The following is a 17893-nucleotide window of genomic DNA, read 5'->3' as shown; positions in this document are numbered from 1 at the left end:
TGAAATTTTACTTATGTTCTACGCTCTTTCTGTTCAATAATAGTTGTTCATCATTGACTTGACACATGAATTAAAAAACAGTAAATGATAGATATAATTTTACCAAATCACACCATTTAAAAATTGAAAAAATAAATATTAATAATATTTAATAGCAAAGGTAAAATAGACACAATATGATAAATTATTCATTAATTTTATAATACTTGTTAAACATTCAAAATAATATATCAAATAAATAAAAATAAATAGAAAAAACATGTATTTAGTTAAAGGAGTAATATAAATTTATACCGTCAACTAAACGACCCTTAAATATTCGGAGCAAGCATTTTGTTAGCGTGTTTTAACGGTGTCTTTTGGCTAAATAGTGAAAAGGCAAAAACAATTTAGACTGTGTGCCAGTGCCACTGTGGGTCTGGTCAAATTCTTGAAAGCATACAAATGATGAGTAATTGGCGAAGAAGAAACTGGACTGGCGTGAATTAGGAGCAATAGCCCAAAAGAACCATAGTGTGGGGGACCGGAATATTGAATTACCTTAAAAATATCCGTTATCCATAGTGGAGACGAAAAATATCTTTACCTCTCTGATATATTCTTGGATAAATCGATCTGAATTCTGAGTGATTCTGTCAAAAATGGACCCTGCACAAGAAGCTCAGAACAGAGAAACTTTCCGGCAAGCTGTGACTAATACCCTTGAACGCCGTCTTTTTTACATACCCTCTTTCAAGATCTATCGTGGGGTTGCTGGCCTTTATGACTATGGCCCTCCTGGATGTGCCGTTAAATCCAATGTCCTCGCCTTCTGGCGCCAGGTTTCTCCTTTTCTTGTTTTGTTCTTATATATGTTCTTTACTCAATTGGGGTTATTCAATCAGGATGGTAAACAGTAAGGGGTCGTTTGTAATTGGAGGCAAGAAGGGGTTGTTGCTCAGATGGTAGGGTTTGTTTGGTAGCTACTAAAGAAGCAAATTATTCATGTATTAATTTGGTAGCCAAGTTAGGAAATAAATTGTTCACGTTTACAATTAATACCACTTTTGATTTGCAATTTAGAAACCCGCGTGACTACTTGTATAAGTTAGGAGGGAATTGGTGTATTATCTTATGGTGGGATAGCAGATAGAATAACTAATATGTGCGTAATTCTAACCAGCTAGCAAATGTCAGCTAATGGTATGGGTTTAGTTAGACATGTTCATGATCATGGATTTGTATGGAGATTGTTGTATTATGTTCTTTCTTTCTTGAGACAAGATGGGTTCTGCCATGTTTATATATGATGTGTGTTAAGATAACTTCAATTGGTGACTTGTGCTTTTGTAATTCAGCATTTTGTTCTTGAGGAGAACATGTTAGAGGTTGATTGCCCATGTGTTACACCTGAGGTTGTGTTAAAGGCGTCAGGTCATGTGGATAAGTTCACTGATCTTATGGTGAAAGACGAAAAGACTGGCACTTGTTATCGTGCTGATCATCTGCTCAAGGACTTTTGCAAAGACAAGCTTGAGAGAGATCCTAATCTTCCTGCTGAAAAGGCTGCGGAATTCAGGCATGTGCTTGCTGTTTTGGATGATCTTTCTTCTGAAGAGCTCGGTGCTAAGATTAAGGAATATGGCATTACTGCTCCTGATACCAAGAACCCTCTTTCTGCCCCTTATCCTTTCAACCTCATGTTCCAAACCTCAATTGGGCCATCTGGCGTGAGTCCTGGGTAAGAATATCATTTAGAGCTGTGCTAACCCATTGCTTTTGCTTAGTTTGATAGAGATATTTTTTGAATATCCTGTCTGTCTTCATTTGCGTGCAGTTACATGCGTCCAGAGACTGCTCAAGGCATTTTCGTCAACTTCAAGGACTTGTACTATTACAATGGAAATAAGCTTCCTTTTGCGGCTGCACAGATTGGTCAAGCTTTTAGAAATGAGGTTAAAAAGCGAATCTTACTGTTGCCTTTGTTTTTCTGATGTGTATCCTGATCATATTTGTATTTTTCTACTATCTATCTGGAAAAAGTATAATTTGAGGACTTCTGAAGGGTGAATAAGTAGTGGTCTGGGCACTTAAGTTTCTCCACATTGCTAATGATCAGAATCTGTAGACTGTTCTATCTTAATCTGCTGCCTTGTGTATGGTGAAGAAGACATGAGTGATGCTTCAAGTGTGCAACTAATAGCATTATGCTAATACATTTTCTGTAGAAATGTTAGGCTAATATGCTTCAATATTTTACCCAACCCTTTTTCCCCCTTTTTTGGTTAATTTTTATTTGATCTATATGTTAATGAAGCTTTCTTGATTTATTTTACCTCTCTAGCTAGCTCATAGAAGGACCATGTTTGCATTTTTGTAAATAATTTAAGATGACAAGATATGCAGATCTCACCACGTCAAGGTCTCCTGAGAGTCCGTGAATTTACACTGGCTGAGATTGAGCACTTTGTTGACCCAGAGGATAAGTCTCATCCAAAATTTCCTGATGTTGCAAATTTGGAGTTCTTGATGTTCCCAAGGGAAGATCAGGTGGCTGGAAGATCAGCAAGGAGAATAAATATTGGTGAAGCAGTCGCCCAGGTTAGCTAATGTCAACGATTAACTTCTCCTTTGTTTCTTCCTCTCTCCTGGATAATCTCTCTGATTTCCATTATCCATATTTGAAAATGACTCATCACACTGTTATTGCTGTAGGGAGTTGTCAACAATGAAACTCTTGGATATTTTATAGGAAGAGTATATCTATTTCTTACTCATCTTGGTATTGACAAAGATCGGTTACGGTTTCGACAACATCTTGCAAACGAAATGGCACATTATGCGGCAGACTGTTGGGATGCTGAAATTGAATGTTCCTATGGATGGATTGAATGTGTTGGTATAGCTGATAGATCTACCTATGACTTGCGTGCTCACACGGTAAGGCTAACATAAAATAGGGCATTCTGTTAGTTTTTTTTCTATTCTTAAAGCCCCCTTCCCAGTCTTCTCTTATGGTGCTTCATCAGTTGCTTGGCGTTTGAATTTCCAGGTTCACTGTTTTCTTCTTTTCGGGATCTATCGGATAACTTATGGTTAGCCTAGGTTTCATGCAAATGGACGTATTTTTTCTAAGTAAACAATTGTATACTGGGTATTTTTCCAGCCTCTCTACTTGAGGTAGAGGTAAGGTCTGCGTACACTCGATCCTTCCACACTTTGTGGGAATAGACTGGGTATGATGTTATTTGTTGTAAACAATTCTATACTGAACTGAGTACCTATTGCAGGATAAAAGTGGTGTGCCTCTTGTGGCCCATGAAAAGTTTCCAGAGCCCAGGGAAGTAGAGGTGTTTCTCTTTCTCTCAACCCCTGAACAAGATAATCTAATCCTGAATAAAATACATAAACATGCTTACTAGCTTAATTTGTTATCTCTATTTTCAGAAGCTTATAATAGTTCCAGCGAAAAAGGAGCTGGGTCTTGCTTTTAAGGGTAACCAAAAAATGGTGGTTGAAGCACTGGAGGTACCTGATAGTATTGCATTAGTTTACTCGTTTACGCCTTTCATGTGAGGGTTAATTATTAAGTGTAATTATTTGTTTCTGTTGCAAGGCTATGGGTGAAAAAGAAGCAATGGAAATGAAAGAAACATTGGAGTCTAAGGGGGAGGCCACATTTAATGTTTGCACGCTTGACAAGGTTGTCACTATAAACAAGAATATGGTGTCCATCTCCAAGGAAATAAAGAAGGAGCATCAGAGGGTTTTTACTCCATCAGTCATTGAGCCATCTTTTGGTATTGGGAGGATAATATACTGCCTCTATGAGCATTCTTTCAACACCAGACCTAGCAGAGATGGTGATGAACAAATGAACTTTTTCAGTTTCCCTCCTCTCGTAGCTCCTATCAAATGCACGGTGTTTCCGTTGGTTCAGAATCAACAATATGAGGAAATTGCGAGAGAAATTGCTAAGTCACTGACTGTCTATGGGATCTCGTATAAGATTGACATAACAGGTATCCTTCTTGTCTTCGAAAGTTATTCTAAGCACTAAGCTGTAGCAACTTCTGATTTAGGACTGTCACTTTTCTTTCCTTTGACAAGTATAATGAGTACCCTTTCTTTCAATTGATATAAATGTTAATTTCAAAATCCATCACTAATTTTCTATTTGATTTTCCGTGAAAAGCTATCTGAATCTAGGGTGTTGGAGATTTATTCTCCACCCGTTCATTTACATGTCACCTGTATACTCATTTTGCCATTTCTGAGAATGACTAATTTGAGCTATCAGTTGCTTACGAATTATTTGTTTGTCCTTTTCACTTAGGACAGTGATAAGAAATCGATATGTGGACATTACTTCAGACTCTTATTAAGATATGTTTTCTACGTTGGCTTAGAACTAAGATAGTTTTAAGCAAATTCTAACATTGGTTGCAATATTGGATTGATGTTCACTGGGAATTGCACTTAATAGTGTTATCCAACTCTGTTCACTAATGCTTAGGCAGAAGGGAATAACCTACTTTCTTTTGCCTCTAGTGGAATTCGAACTAGTCTCTATGATGTTCATTCCAGCTGGTAACTGGTGCAAAAGTCTAGGTGTACAAGCTGGCCCGGAACACTACTAGTATAAGAAAAGGGAGAACTACATTCACCCAGAAATTTGTAAGTTAACTAAATAAAATTTGAAACAATATTTAGATTCATGTTGAGTAATTGACATAATGTATTGTCCGATGTTCATTAAGGTCCACCTGTTCAGGCCAATATTTTCGGTCTATCAACTTTGTTTGCTGACCCTCTAAGTACAATAGGTAGTAACTTCAAAGTCTGGCCAAGGTTGGTGCTTACACGGCAAACAACTTCTGTGTTTGCATTGTCTAAATGCAGAATTTGAGTTTGACTTCTTCTTTTGACTTACCGTACACGGGGACTCCAATTTATCCTTGTGCGCTATCCATTATGGTGCTGGTCTCCTTGTGATATATAAATCTGGTCATGTCTGAAGATGTGTGCACCGGAGACTGTTATTATACAATACTCATATATATGCTAAAGTTTCCCTTGTTTACCAACGAAGTTATATTGACTAATATATGAGAAATCAGCAGCAGCCGTATCAAACTATGATAACCTGGTTTTATTGTAGCACTAAAATATGTTTATATACTTTGAGGTTGATGAACTGCTAATACAATAACTATGCCTCAAGTGCTAAACAAGTTGGGTCGGCTATATAATTCTTCACTGACCATGTGATTTTGTGCTATAGGTACGTCAATAGGGAAAAGGTATGCAAGAACAGATGAACTTGGAGTTCCCTTTGCCATTACAGTGGATTCAGCATCCTCTGTGACGATCCGTGAAAGAGACAGCAAGCAGCAGATTCGTGTGAATGTGGATGAAGTAGCATCTGTTATTAAGGAGGTAACTGATGGGCAGAGCACATGGGGTGATGTGTTATGGAAATACCCTACCCATTCTTCTTGATCCCCTGAATTGAGAATGTTTATTAGCGGATTGATTTGTTACACATCGACAATTTGTTTGACAATCATGCATCAAAGTGACAGTAAATCCTTGTGCAATGAGAGTACTTTGTACCATTTAGTCCCATAATTCATTTTCCTTATTTGTGGTCTTATTTTTAGTCTATTCTGTTGTTTTTGTCCATTATGTTGAACCATTATGTGTGTTAGAGATGTTAGAACTTTAAGCAGTTACAGAAGGGAAATGAGGGACCTCCATGTTATGCAGAAAATTTTGATCTTTAAGCCGAAAAGATTACATCAACAGTAGAATAAAGTAGGGAAGTTAACATAGTGGCTAAGTCAGAGAGATTGATATACTTTGTAAACAGCCATCATCAGAAGCACAATTAGAAATGCGGCAGGTGATCAGCAACACCACCAGAAACCGAGCTAGAAGCAGCTGCAGCCGCGTTGCTTCTTTCAGAATGACACAGCTGGCGGAGCTTGGTGGGGACGTACCAAATGGCAAGTCGAGGATGTGCATTGAAGATAGCATCGATATCCCAGCCTTGTCGAGCAGCTATAGCCACCAATGGCTTGTAACACGCCTGTCTCCATGCCCCAACATTCTCTCCTCGCTCCTTGAAAGCTCTCCTTAGAGCATTGGAAGCATCCTCGTCAAGACAATGAAGTGCATAGCAATGCACATAGTGTCGCATTTTGGGCTTGTTTATGTAGCTTGCCCCTGCCTTCTTCGCGTACCTGAACACCTGATTCGTCACCTGCATATTCAACACACTCGTGAATCAACCATCCAATACGCGATAACTCTCTGTAACTGTCCTAGATTCTGTGTACCGTCCCAATTTATGCAGTACTGAGAGTTAAACAATTTAAGTTTGACAAGATATTTGTGCATTGATTCTTCAAATTTTTTTAATTAACTTAATTCACAATGAAAAATTTACGATTAAAAATAAATTTGTTTAAATCTCAAAATTTGAAAAATGATACGAGTAGTAAGTTAATTAGAATGCACAAGGTGTAGACTATGGATGTGGTAAGGACAAGGTTACAGGTGGAGGTACGTGAGTGGAAGTACAAATGGAGTAATGGGGCAAGGGCTGAAATTCAAGCTTTTATGGTTGAGCCCATCAGTCCGTACCTTAGCTGTCGAGTTTACTTGTGGACAGCTAATGGTTACTCTTAGACCCAATTAACGAGGTCCTCTGTTACCACATTCATTTTTATGCACGACCTTTCCCCCCAACTACTACTACTACGACGACTCACTAACTTTATCAGCACAATTATACTATTGTGTTTCAGAGTTATAGTAATTAATAAAAAGAGAAAGAGAGAAAAGGAAGGTGACCTTAGTAGGGCATTTTTCACCTCGTTCCTTAGCAATAGTCTGAACTTGGATCAAGAAATCACGGCATTGTTCGTAGAGATGGAACAGATAATCCAAGCCGTTCTTTTTGCCACGTGCCACTTCCCCTGGCTCCGTCACGATAAACGGATGCTCCCTTTGTCTCTCGCTTATTCCTCCTCCTCCTCCTCCACCTTCGTTAATATTCTCATCATCTTCTTCTCCTGGTTCCTCCGTTTCATCATCCTCCTCTCCTGACGCCCCTCTTCTCTCCCTCCCCGTCGCCGTCGCCGTCGCCGCTTTCATCCTCCTCCTTTGTTTCATTCTCCCACCACCACCTGCCGCAACTTCCCATGTCCCGCCCCCACCGCTTCCTGCCGCTTCTCTCTCGTGCTGCTGCTGCACTGGTGGTTCCTCCGATAATCCTACTTCACCATATGTATAAGGACAACGTACGTATACATGCTCATTTTAAACGTATAATAAAAATTGTCATAACACATAAAATCAATTTACTAGATCTCTCATTTTATATGCAATGATTTCGGTGTATGAAACGTCAAAATACTTCATTTTTATATATTTAAATTTAAAATTATATATAAAACTGAGTGATACTAATTACGATATTCCTAAATATTTTACTAGTATAAGATTTTGAGAAAATTATTTGCAGACTCTTTTGTTTAGTTTTATAAGTAAAATATACGAGTAGAAGATTACGTACGTAACCAACCAACTGCGATTCTTCAGAAAACAAATTATTGTGCTTGATCTCCATAGAAATTAGAATATACGCAGCAAGAACCCTATATATATATATATATAGTTGCTTAATTGCATGCACCAGGACAAGATAACATCAATATAACAGTGATTTTACAAGCATTTTGAAGAAAATTATTAACCTTCTTGTGATATAAACAAAAAATAGCACGTACTATTAGCAATTCAGTGCAAAGTTGGTTCACTACATGTAGTTGAAGAAAATTATTAACCTTCTTGTGATAGAGCGTCAAGGACATTAGTTCCACCGTCGGACAAAATATGTCCGCGGCGCCGTGCTTCCTCTTCCTCCAGCCTCCGCCATTCAGCTCTAATCGCCGCTTTGATACCGTACCTTTCTCCGACGAGTAGGTCCCACCTAAAAATCTGCGAGAGACTATTCATCATATCATCAAGTTCTTCATCTTTCATGTCCAATAACGTGTTCACAGTGAACCCTAACTCCGCTATCTTAGCGGCGGTGTAATAGCGTATGCCGTACGCTTGAAACAACTCCTCTAGTCCTCCTAGCTCCCTCGTACTCCGTAAGTACGATGATGTTGGGAGCGGCTGAGGAGGTGGTGGTGCTGGTAGAGGCGGAGGAGGTTGTGGTGGCGCCACCGGTTCTAATAGACGGCTTGGTGGTGGCATTGCACCTCTTGGGTCCCACTTGAACAAACTCGCTGAGAAAGCTTCTGGGTCCATCTTGTTAGAAGCACACACTTGGGTTAATATGAAATGAAAGATGAAAAACTGTTGCTTTTTATAAGAGTTTTACTTCGACTATAAAATAAATATTTACATTACACGTACTCTATTCTCTCCTGATTCTTTATACACCATTAGTTAAATGGTAATTATAGATCAGTTCAATAAGTACACGTACATACTTATTTTTTCATCATCTCAGATTAATGTAGTAATTTTTGTTTTATTCGAAAAATTACAAGCCCAACGTTTAGAGGAAATATGTATATGTAGGTGTTATTTAGATAACATGGTAGTACATTTTTTGTATATATTGATAGTGAACATGAATACTTAAAAGTCATTATAGATAAATCATTTGATAAGTATTACTATTGATAATTAGATAATTTTTCGAGGATAGTGTTCTTTTGGTACGAAAGATAAGAAATAACTAATTTCAGAATTAATTTTAAGATGAGTTTATTTCATGTTTGTTTGTGATAACATTACGAAATAACTAATTAATCTCCAACTAAATAAGCCCTTATAAGTTAAAATTTACTAAGCTTTTACCTTATATATATACGGAACGGACAATATATAGAAAAACTTAAACTATCAGCTTACTAAAAAAGATATCTAAATTTGTAATTTGAAAAATAAGTGAAAATACATCTTACACCAAAGATAAAGATGATTTTTTTTACACTATATATAAAATAAAAGTTTGTTTTTAACTTTGAAAATATATACTACAAAATTTCTGGGATAGGATCAGAGTCATACGTGAATAGCAATGTGCTTTTCTGCATTTGCATACAGAGAGAAAAGGTACGGATACAACAGTTGAAATAATTTTGCTTTTTCGGAAGAGACTTAGTTCAAATAAAACTAGTTCCAATTCCGAACCAATCAGCCCCAGTCTCTACTTCGATACCTTTTTTCGACTATATGGGCAACACATTCGGGATTTTTCCCATTTTAGAAACTTTTTCTAATTACGCTTCTCCACACATATATTCATTACTCGCTTTTTTGTTCACTTTTATTTGTTTATTGTTTTTTTTATGATCAAAGTGTTTAAGTCAATTTATGTGCATCTCGACTAATTACATGTGATATTTGCTATCTTCCAACAAACAATGGATCGGATACCATATAATTCTGTCTACTAAAGCTAAGATAAATGAAAAGAATCATATAGTGTGTTTTTGTCTTCGCAAAGTTTTGAACCTAAAAGCTCAGCATTCTCAATTTTATCTGTCCATTGTTCCAAAAATAATTTTTTTATTTTTACTTGTTATGTTATAGCATAGCAGTAAAACATTATAGTAAAATGTTCATATCAATCATTATTTTTTAAGAAACGTGCAAATTAAAATTCAAAGTGGACAAGTAAGCCACCAAGGTTAATTTATTAGATAATTTAACTAAAAATCATCCTCGAAAATATTGAAGATAAGTTGAATTTTTGTACTACTAGAAAATAAGAAATTAAATAAAAAAAGCAAAATTCTATGTTAATTATATTTAATTATAAGAAAATTCATTTAGGTAGGTGCTATTTAGTTAGGAATTCCTCCATAGCTTATTTCAGTATCACTAGCATGGATCTGTGTCACTGTCTGTATGCTTGTCTTCAAGAATCAATCAACCAAAGAAGCAATCAACAAATCAAGTTGAGGTATCAAAATCCTGTCTTCTTTCGTTTCGGGCGGACCTAGGTGGGGTTTGTGGGTTCAGATGAACCCAATAGCTTTTTCGTAGTCCCTATATTCTTACTAGAAAATTAAGTAATATAATAACTTGTGAACCCCTGACAAAATTGATTGACAACTTAATATTAAGAAAAGGGAAGGAAATTTAGAAACCCTAAACTCCTAATACTGGCTCCGCCTCTGAATTCACTAGAGATTTTTTATTAAAAAAATTAAATGAACTTTTTACTCAAGTGGGGGACTTGTACGTGAAGAAAATTTATAAAGGATTCAGTTGAAGTTGAAGGGGACCAAAGTTAAGAATTAGACTAGTATTACTTGGCAAGTTTAAAGTATGCTATATATATGCAGGGAAGTACGTATTTACAGAAAAAAGTATCACACAACAGAGCTAAGGTGTTAAGCCTAATAATCTTTTTGTAATCTAATAAGGCTGTTTCCCTTTGTACTTTCCAAACACAAAAATATGGATTTACGTATTCACGATATATCCTATAAGCTTATCTCTCATTCTTATGATATATATCCTCGTAGACGTATTCAGGATTTTAAGAAGTTAAGTCTACCATGATGACTGACGAAGAAATTAATATAGGATTTATATTTGACGCGTGCAATCTTTAGATTCTAAGCATAAACTCATTACTCCAAAATTATTAAAACATTTCGCTTTTTTAGTAAGTTTTCACACATGTATTTATATATTGTCTCGAAAAGTATTGGAATGATTAGTTGAATTCATTGTCTATATATTACATCCTCCACTGCCTACTGATTTTAAGTATAAAATTGTTATTTCATTGTACAAAATTTAACAATGATAATAGAAGGAATAAAGCAAACAAAGAAAAGTGAATAAAAATACATAAGTAAAACACCATATTTTATGTACAGTGTTCATATTTTATTTATTTATCTTATTATACACATGAACCATTCATAATTTAAATTAATCTCTCAACTACTTCCCTGGTGTGAATTTCTATGCTTATTTCTATTTCAGGACTAGTCGAAATATTTTAACATTTTCAAAAGTACAATTCTATATGGAGTAACTAACTACATAAATTTGGAAATGAATCAATGATATCCTTTTATCAAAATAAAATATAATTTTATAACAGTATTATACATAAAATATTCGTACTGAATAAGAAAGATGTGGTCAATTTTAAGACTAAATATTTGGACCAATGAAATGATGACACGTATTATTAGAGCAGAGCAGTGTACGGATTTTATAAAATTTTGTCGCTGAGTTGCAGAGAGTCATTGCATTAGATTCGCAGAATTGAATATCCAGCTTTAACTTCTTTGGACTTTCTTTGCTTTTGTCTCTTCTCATAATAACAGGAAAAGTTTCACCACAATTCCTTTGACTAAAAAAATTATTTATTTATTTTTAGTATAATTATTAATTTAATTTGATAATCAGTATTACCTTGGTCCATTTTTAATTGTCATGGTTTGCTTTTTAGAGTCAAATTATAAAAATTTTGACTAACATTTTATGATGTATTTTTTCATCATATTGATATGCAAAAAATTGCAATTTATAATACTTTCCGTATATTTTTTAAGTATCTAATTGTTTTGTTTAAAATATCGAATTAATGTAATATAATTTAACTTTGAAAATTAAATAAATTGACTTTTGAAAAGCGCAACATGGCAATTAAAACTGGACAGATGAAGTATTTAGTTACGAGAACTTAAAATTGTATTTCAAATTTGAAAAGAAATAATATTATAACCTATGTTTCAACTCACTTTTTAATGTTTGAAGTTGTTTCAAATATTGTTTGTAAAAGGTATAATCAAATATAACTACATCTTCTACGTTAACTCTCAAGTTTCAAAAATATAAAAAATAAGTGAAAAATATTTAAAATCTATGACAAGTGACTACTTAAAAAAATTTCATCTAGTTAATTGTTTCACTTTAATTTTTCTTCATCAAGAAGTATATTATTTCTAAAATTTAGATTATTTTAGCTATTCTGAAAGATGCTTTTTGGAACGAACTTTTGGTATCAAAATCGGGCATCATACAAAAAAAAAACTACTATTAATTGCAAATTATGACGATGATAAATTAGACGACTCATAATATTATACTAAATAACATATTTGGTTAATTGGTCTACATATGACATAAAAAACTATCGAAAGAAAATATATCTCCTACTAAATAAAAGTCTTTAATAACTATATTGTGGATGTTATTTTGTTATGTTTGAAAAGAAAAAAGAACTTGATCTCAGAGTCTTGATTATTTACTTTATTTTTGGTGTTCCTCGACCACCCCACCAACACAAAAAATAAAAACAAAGAAATTGAAAAAAGAAAAGTTGTTAGAGGCTGAAAAACGTTTCAAAGTGTTAATGATGGCATGTCCTAAATCTCAGAGTCTTGATTTAATTGCAAATGTCAGGTCAGTGAAAAGATAGTTTGCAAAAGTCACATGTATATATTGGTTAATGTTCTAATTAATTTGAATGTTGTTTAATCAATTGTCTAAGCTAGCGTTTGGCCATAAATTTCCAAATATTCTTGGCAAATATTATTTGGGTGAAAATTTGGGTGAAATTTCACCATGTGTTTGGCCATAGTATTTGGGAAATATATTTCACTTTTTTAGAAAAATATGATTTATACCCATAAGTTTTAAAAACTATCAAAACTAATCATAAATTTGTATTACAAGTCAATTGGATCTTCGTTACAACAAATAACAAGTAGTGTTCATGACACTAGAGCAATGTGATAGTTTGGAGTGAGTGCAACAAGCATCATTCCATACATCGTGAAGTAGACAAAACACATGACTTTGTTACCATGACCCGATTGTTCATCATTTTCATCAATAATCATATCATCACTGTCATATTCACTGAATATTTCATCACTACTTTGGTGTTCACGTAAAAAATTATGTAATATAACGTAAACATTACTATGGAGGGTGTTTTTGTAAAAAATAAAAGTTTGGTGTAAAATTTTAATTTTCAAAAGATCCCAAATAATGAGATTTGGCCCAAATACTAGAAAAAACTAGTATTTGGGAATTTGGGATATTTGCCAAAAATATTTGCCAAATAATGGCAAATTATATGGACAAACATTATTTGCCAAATTTTTCCCCAAATATTATTTGGGAAATCTATGGCCAAACGGGCCCTAAATTAAGCAAAACTAGGAAAGTATTTTGGGAAACTTACCTAAATGCTCACTTCAGTCATATACTCTTGTACACTTCGATGGTATATGTTGTGTATATTACATCTATATAATATATGCATATTTAGTATATAAAGTATACATATTTTGTAACTAAATTACCCAAAGACATTGCGCTGTAATTTTTCCAAGTGTTGTTTCCTTCCATCTATGTCATCGGGTCGTTTGGTTAGAAACAAGTTATCCTAAAATTAACTATCCTGAGATAACTTATCCAATCACTATGATATAAATGATGGGATAAGTTATCTCAAACAAGACACCAAATTGTTATCCCATGACTATTATTTTTATCTCATTACTATTTATTCTTATTCCTCACATAGGGAGGTAATAATTTCACTTCAAATAAGTTAAAGGGGATAGACAATGGGATGCTTTTCACAAAATTTGAGTATATAAATTATAACTTTTACATATCCCAAGGAATTACTCTAGGTGCACGAAAGCTGATCCAAACAACACGGTCATAAAAAAAAAAAACTTTTCGAAGCAAGATTTTATCTTCAATAGATTGAAAACAAGACCCCATTAACCAACATCGATCATACTATTGAAGCGATTTCTACAAGAAAGGCTCTTAAGCTACCAATGTTGTTTATATGATACAGAAACGAGCAGCTACTTCATTTTGCAAGCCACAGAAATAATAAGAGTAGATTCAGCAAGGTACTCGTTTTTTTCCCGGAGTTTCTGCAGCAATTTTGTGTATGCTGAACATAATCTGTCTTTGATTGTAGTTCTTAACTGCTCTGACTAAATATGCAGGCCACTCATGTATGATAGTGTCATGAGCTATAAGCCTGAGTTGAATATTTCAATTCTCTTCTATATAATCATAGTACAAACGTTGTCTTCTTATCGAGTGCATTACCTGAAAGACCTCGTAAACCAGCTCTGAATAATAATGATGTGTAACTACTTGCTTAGGCTTCATGAATAGGAACTAATGGCATTTTGCCTCCATAAATATCTGGTAGCTGGCTTTCATCAATGTCTTGAAGTAGAGTTTCCGTGAGTCGTTTGTTTTCCACAAATGTAATCTGAGAGAAAAGAGGATTTTAATACAATGTTGAAATAACAAGGCTATCGTTGACTAATCTCTGGCATTGTTTCCATCAACCATTTTAGAGCCTCACCTTCTTCTTGGTGTTGTTATCAATAAAAGGGTACACAAGCTTCCACATTGTCCAGAATATGTAAGGAACATGAACCACAATCAGTTTTCCGAGTCTTTCAGGGTAGCAGTCCTGCGATTAATAATAAATTTCAAGATTATGAACTATATAATATGGTGAGCCTTTACGTATTACAGTTCCAAAAGGAAATATGAAAAGGATTTCACTTAACATATACCGGTAGTGTCAAGAGTTTTTACACCATCTGAGTACTGGTGTATCTAAAGTCTTAACATGTTTTACTCGGTAAGCTCAGTGGTCGAACCAGAAATTTATTTCAAAAAATTACTAAGACGGTCACACCTAGGGTTTGAACCTGTGAATTAAAATTGTGCAATCGTATGTATAGAAGGTAAAAATCAAATGAAAAATGGGTAAGTAGACCTGTAAAATGGATAGAGCGCCAAGATATGCACGAACATCACTGTTGGAATAGCCAAAACCTTGTAGATCCCCAATTACCACAAACTTTTCCCTTCCTGGTGAAGTTCTGATTCATCAAGACAAGCAATTACACATTAATTTCAAAAATAGAGGCCAAACATGCCAATTACTCCATCCGTCCATTTTTACTTGTCCAATATTCACTTGGCAAGGAGCAATAAACAAAACGACAATTTTACTATATAACACCATTTGAAATATAATAAATTCAGTGCTCTGGGAAATGACTTAAGTTAATAAGGAGGGTAAGTTAAGAACTACGTGATACATTCTCTCTTGATCTCTAAACTGAACAAGTAAAAATGGACGTATATTTTTTGTAGTGTACCTTGAACAGAGTTTGTCTAAAGCCAAGACAACAAATCCTGTAGATCAAAACAATGACTTAACAATAAGAAAACCTGATCTGTTCAAAAGTCATTTCAGGGACCAGAAAACAGCAGGCCAAGTAGAATAGTATCAACAAAAAAAACACATACGTTTGAACTCTTCAAGACCTCCTTGTTTATTCGGCATATGTCTGCCACCAAAAACGACAGCAATGGGGCGTCCTAATTTGTCCACACCTTGTAAGAACATTTTGTTGTGTGCTATCTCATTTGGAATCTCAGTAGGTGAAATGTACCCATTTGGCACAAAACTTTTCTTCCATTTTAAGTATTTCAACAACATTGTTGAAGCTTTTTCCACATCCAGATCCCTTGCTCGAAGAAACCTTCTTATCGCAAAATCATCAACTTCCTACAAAACAATTGATGTATAAACCAGATAAAAAAATGAACCTTGAACCTAACTCAAACCCCAAACATATAGGATGACACAAAACCATATGAAGAGGCAATTGTCCATTCCCTTAATCAATGTAGGACACTCATGACCAAGCATGTGGAAATTCTTTTTAATATGGGTGGGCGGGGTGAGATTCGATCCAGGACCTCTGTCTGCTGTGATACTACGAAAAAAGTCTATGACCATGACCTTTGCCTGCTCTGATATTACGATGAAGTGTGTGACCATCTCATCTAAAAGTCACACCTTAACAAACACCTAGCTCCAACATGTCGAGCACTACATAATGTTGGGTCTCAACGTACTTTAGGAGAGCGAATATTGGGCTTAACTCAATACACTTAAAATTAGTGGAGATGTCTATAAACAAATTTCAATTTTTCACTTTTAACATCCAAAAAATCAACAAACACAGCATTAAAATTAAAATACAATTACCTTAGAAGACGGATCTTGTTTCTCAACTACAGCTCTCACAAGAGAAATCTTGTTCATCTCTTCTTCATTGATTGTGGCGTCATCGCAATGTATTGATTGGATCTCTTTTCCTTGTTGCTGCAATTTTATTAGCCCATTATTATTGTGTAGCTCATTTTCTGCTGCCTCAATTTTTCCCTCCATTACTTTACTAGCAGAGCACAGAAAAATACAAAAGGAAGAACCTAACTTTACTTTTAAATTTAATATAATGTTTTTTCTACTTCAATTTATGGCCAATTAACTTGGAAGATGAAATTAAAAAAAGGCATATGAGGAAGTTGGAGAAATTAAGACAAAAATCAAATGGGACCACCATAGATGTAGTTGAGTGGAAGTATCTATATACTTGTAGTTTTGCTCGGTGAGATAGATAGAGATTTTTTTTCTTTCAAAATGATAAAATGAATTTTTAGGAATACTTTATCTTTTTTTTATTGGATCATGTGAATCGAAATTAGCCAGCTAATATTCAGCTTATGACTTAATATGTTTAATAATTTATCCGAAAATCCCTTAACTTTCTTTTCTCGAATGTTTTAACCCTTAACAAAAGGTTATACCAAAAAAGTTGCTAGTGGAAGGTAGAATCATAATTTAAGTTTTAAAGAACGTAAGTGCATTTCTTATAGTAATGTTTTAAGAAATATTTATATATATATATTTCGTTTACGTGTTGTAGCTCATCCCACCTAACTTGAAATTGAGGATGTGTAGAGGACACGTTCATTGATAGCTTTTCAACATGAGCTCTAGATTGTAATTACTCCCTCTGTCTTAATTTATGTGACTTACTTTCCTTTTTAGTCAGTCCCAAAAAGAATGACTCATTTATATATTAAGTAACAATTTGACTATAAAATGTCTATTTTACTCTTAATGAAATGATTTATAGCCACACAAATTTCTATCATTCATTTTGGACCATAAGTTTTAAAAGTCTTCCTTTCTTTCTTAAATTCCGTGCCGAATCAAAGTACCTCACATAAAATGGAACGGAGGGAGTAATATTTTTGAAATGTAGTAAATAGATTGTTGAAAGAAATACAAATATTTGGAGATAATAAAAAAATAAATGAATATAGGGGTTAGTTGTGGCAAGTGGAAGTTCACCTACTTGCCTAACTACCTCATTTGCATACAATGTGTAGGGCCTACGAGTTTAATATGAATTGGGTTGCATTTTGGATATTCAAAGAGTAATTATGTGAAATTTTCAAACGTGCGAATTATTGATTTGTTCAAAAGTTACTTGAGTTCAACTAAAATGTACTCCCTCTGTCCCAATTTATGTGACTTACTTTCCTTTTTAGTCAGTCCCAAAAAGAATGACTCATTTATATATTAAGTAACAATTTGACTATAAAATGTCTATTTTACTCTTAATGAAATGATTTATAGCCACACAAATTTCTATCATTCATTTTGGACCATAAGTTTTAAAAGTCTTCCTTTCTTTCTTAAATTCCGTGCCGAATCAAAGTACCTCACATAAAATGGAACGGAGGGAGTAATATTTTTGAAATGTAGTAAATAGATTGTTGAAAGAAATACAAATATTTGGAGATAATAAAAAAATAAATGAATATAGGGGTTAGTTGTGGCAAGTGGAAGTTCACCTACTTGCCTAACTACCTCATTTGCATACAATGTGTAGGGCCTACGAGTTTAATATGAATTGGGTTGCATTTTGGATATTCAAAGAGTAATTATGTGAAATTTTCAAACGTGCGAATTATTGATTTGTTCAAAAGTTAC

General features: G+C 34.3%; 3 protein-coding genes across 3 annotated transcripts; 1 reads left to right on the top strand and 2 right to left on the bottom strand.

Annotated features, from left to right (window-relative positions):
- The first annotated feature begins 389 nt into the window (after window positions 1–389).
- LOC102606369 (glycine--tRNA ligase, mitochondrial 1-like) lies at window positions 390–5635 on the top strand. The gene is made up of 9 exons (XM_006341408.2): window positions 390–821; window positions 1338–1720; window positions 1817–1934; window positions 2386–2580; window positions 2695–2919; window positions 3270–3329; window positions 3427–3507; window positions 3596–4001; window positions 5264–5635. The coding sequence occupies exons 1-9, from the start codon at window positions 642–644 to the stop codon at window positions 5479–5481; spliced, it is 1866 nt and encodes a 621-aa protein (XP_006341470.1). The 5' UTR covers window positions 390–641; the 3' UTR covers window positions 5482–5635.
- Window positions 5636–5740: 105 nt separating this feature from the next.
- Window positions 5741–8304, bottom strand: LFY (LEAFY/FLORICAULA). Its single transcript, NM_001288057.3, is given in 3 exon segments — window positions 5741–6244; window positions 6838–7259; window positions 7833–8304. Coding segments are annotated over 3 exon segments (1269 nt in total). The 3' UTR covers window positions 5741–5869.
- A 5438-nt stretch (window positions 8305–13742) lies between these two features.
- Window positions 13743–16519, bottom strand: LOC102605697 (random slug protein 5). The gene is made up of 6 exons (XM_006341406.2): window positions 16097–16519; window positions 15349–15610; window positions 15198–15234; window positions 14810–14915; window positions 14387–14497; window positions 13743–14290 (listed from the first exon to the last, which is right to left on the bottom strand). Exons 1-6 carry the CDS (start codon window positions 16277–16279, stop codon window positions 14174–14176), a joined length of 816 nt encoding a protein of 271 aa, XP_006341468.1. The 5' UTR covers window positions 16280–16519; the 3' UTR covers window positions 13743–14173.
- Between the last annotated feature and the right edge of the window lie 1374 nt (window positions 16520–17893).

This window comes from Solanum tuberosum, unplaced genomic scaffold, assembly GCF_000226075.1.
Source record: "Solanum tuberosum cultivar DM 1-3 516 R44 unplaced genomic scaffold, SolTub_3.0 scf00026, whole genome shotgun sequence".
Lineage (NCBI taxonomy): Eukaryota > Viridiplantae > Streptophyta > Magnoliopsida > Solanales > Solanaceae > Solanum > Solanum tuberosum.
The sequence above is the reverse complement of the archived record's forward strand: the minus strand, read 5'-3'. Positions and strand labels throughout refer to the sequence as shown.

Coding starts and splice junctions, on each gene's coding strand:
- LOC102605697 (XM_006341406.2), bottom strand. CDS start 16,279: ATGGAGGGAAAAATTGAGGCAGCAGAAAATGAGCTACACAATAATAAT. Junction 15,611..16,096: donor AACAAGATCCGTCTTCTAAG/GTAATTGTATTT, acceptor ATTGTTTTGTAG/GAAGTTGATGATTTTGCGAT. Junction 14,291..14,386: donor ATAACAACACCAAGAAGAAG/GTGAGGCTCTAA, acceptor CTTTTCTCTCAG/ATTACATTTGTGGAAAACAA.
- LOC102606369 (XM_006341408.2), top strand. CDS start 642: ATGGACCCTGCACAAGAAGCTCAGAACAGAGAAACTTTCCGGCAAGCT. Junction 1,721..1,816: donor CCATCTGGCGTGAGTCCTGG/GTAAGAATATCA, acceptor ATTTGCGTGCAG/TTACATGCGTCCAGAGACTG. Junction 3,330..3,426: donor CAGAGCCCAGGGAAGTAGAG/GTGTTTCTCTTT, acceptor CTCTATTTTCAG/AAGCTTATAATAGTTCCAGC.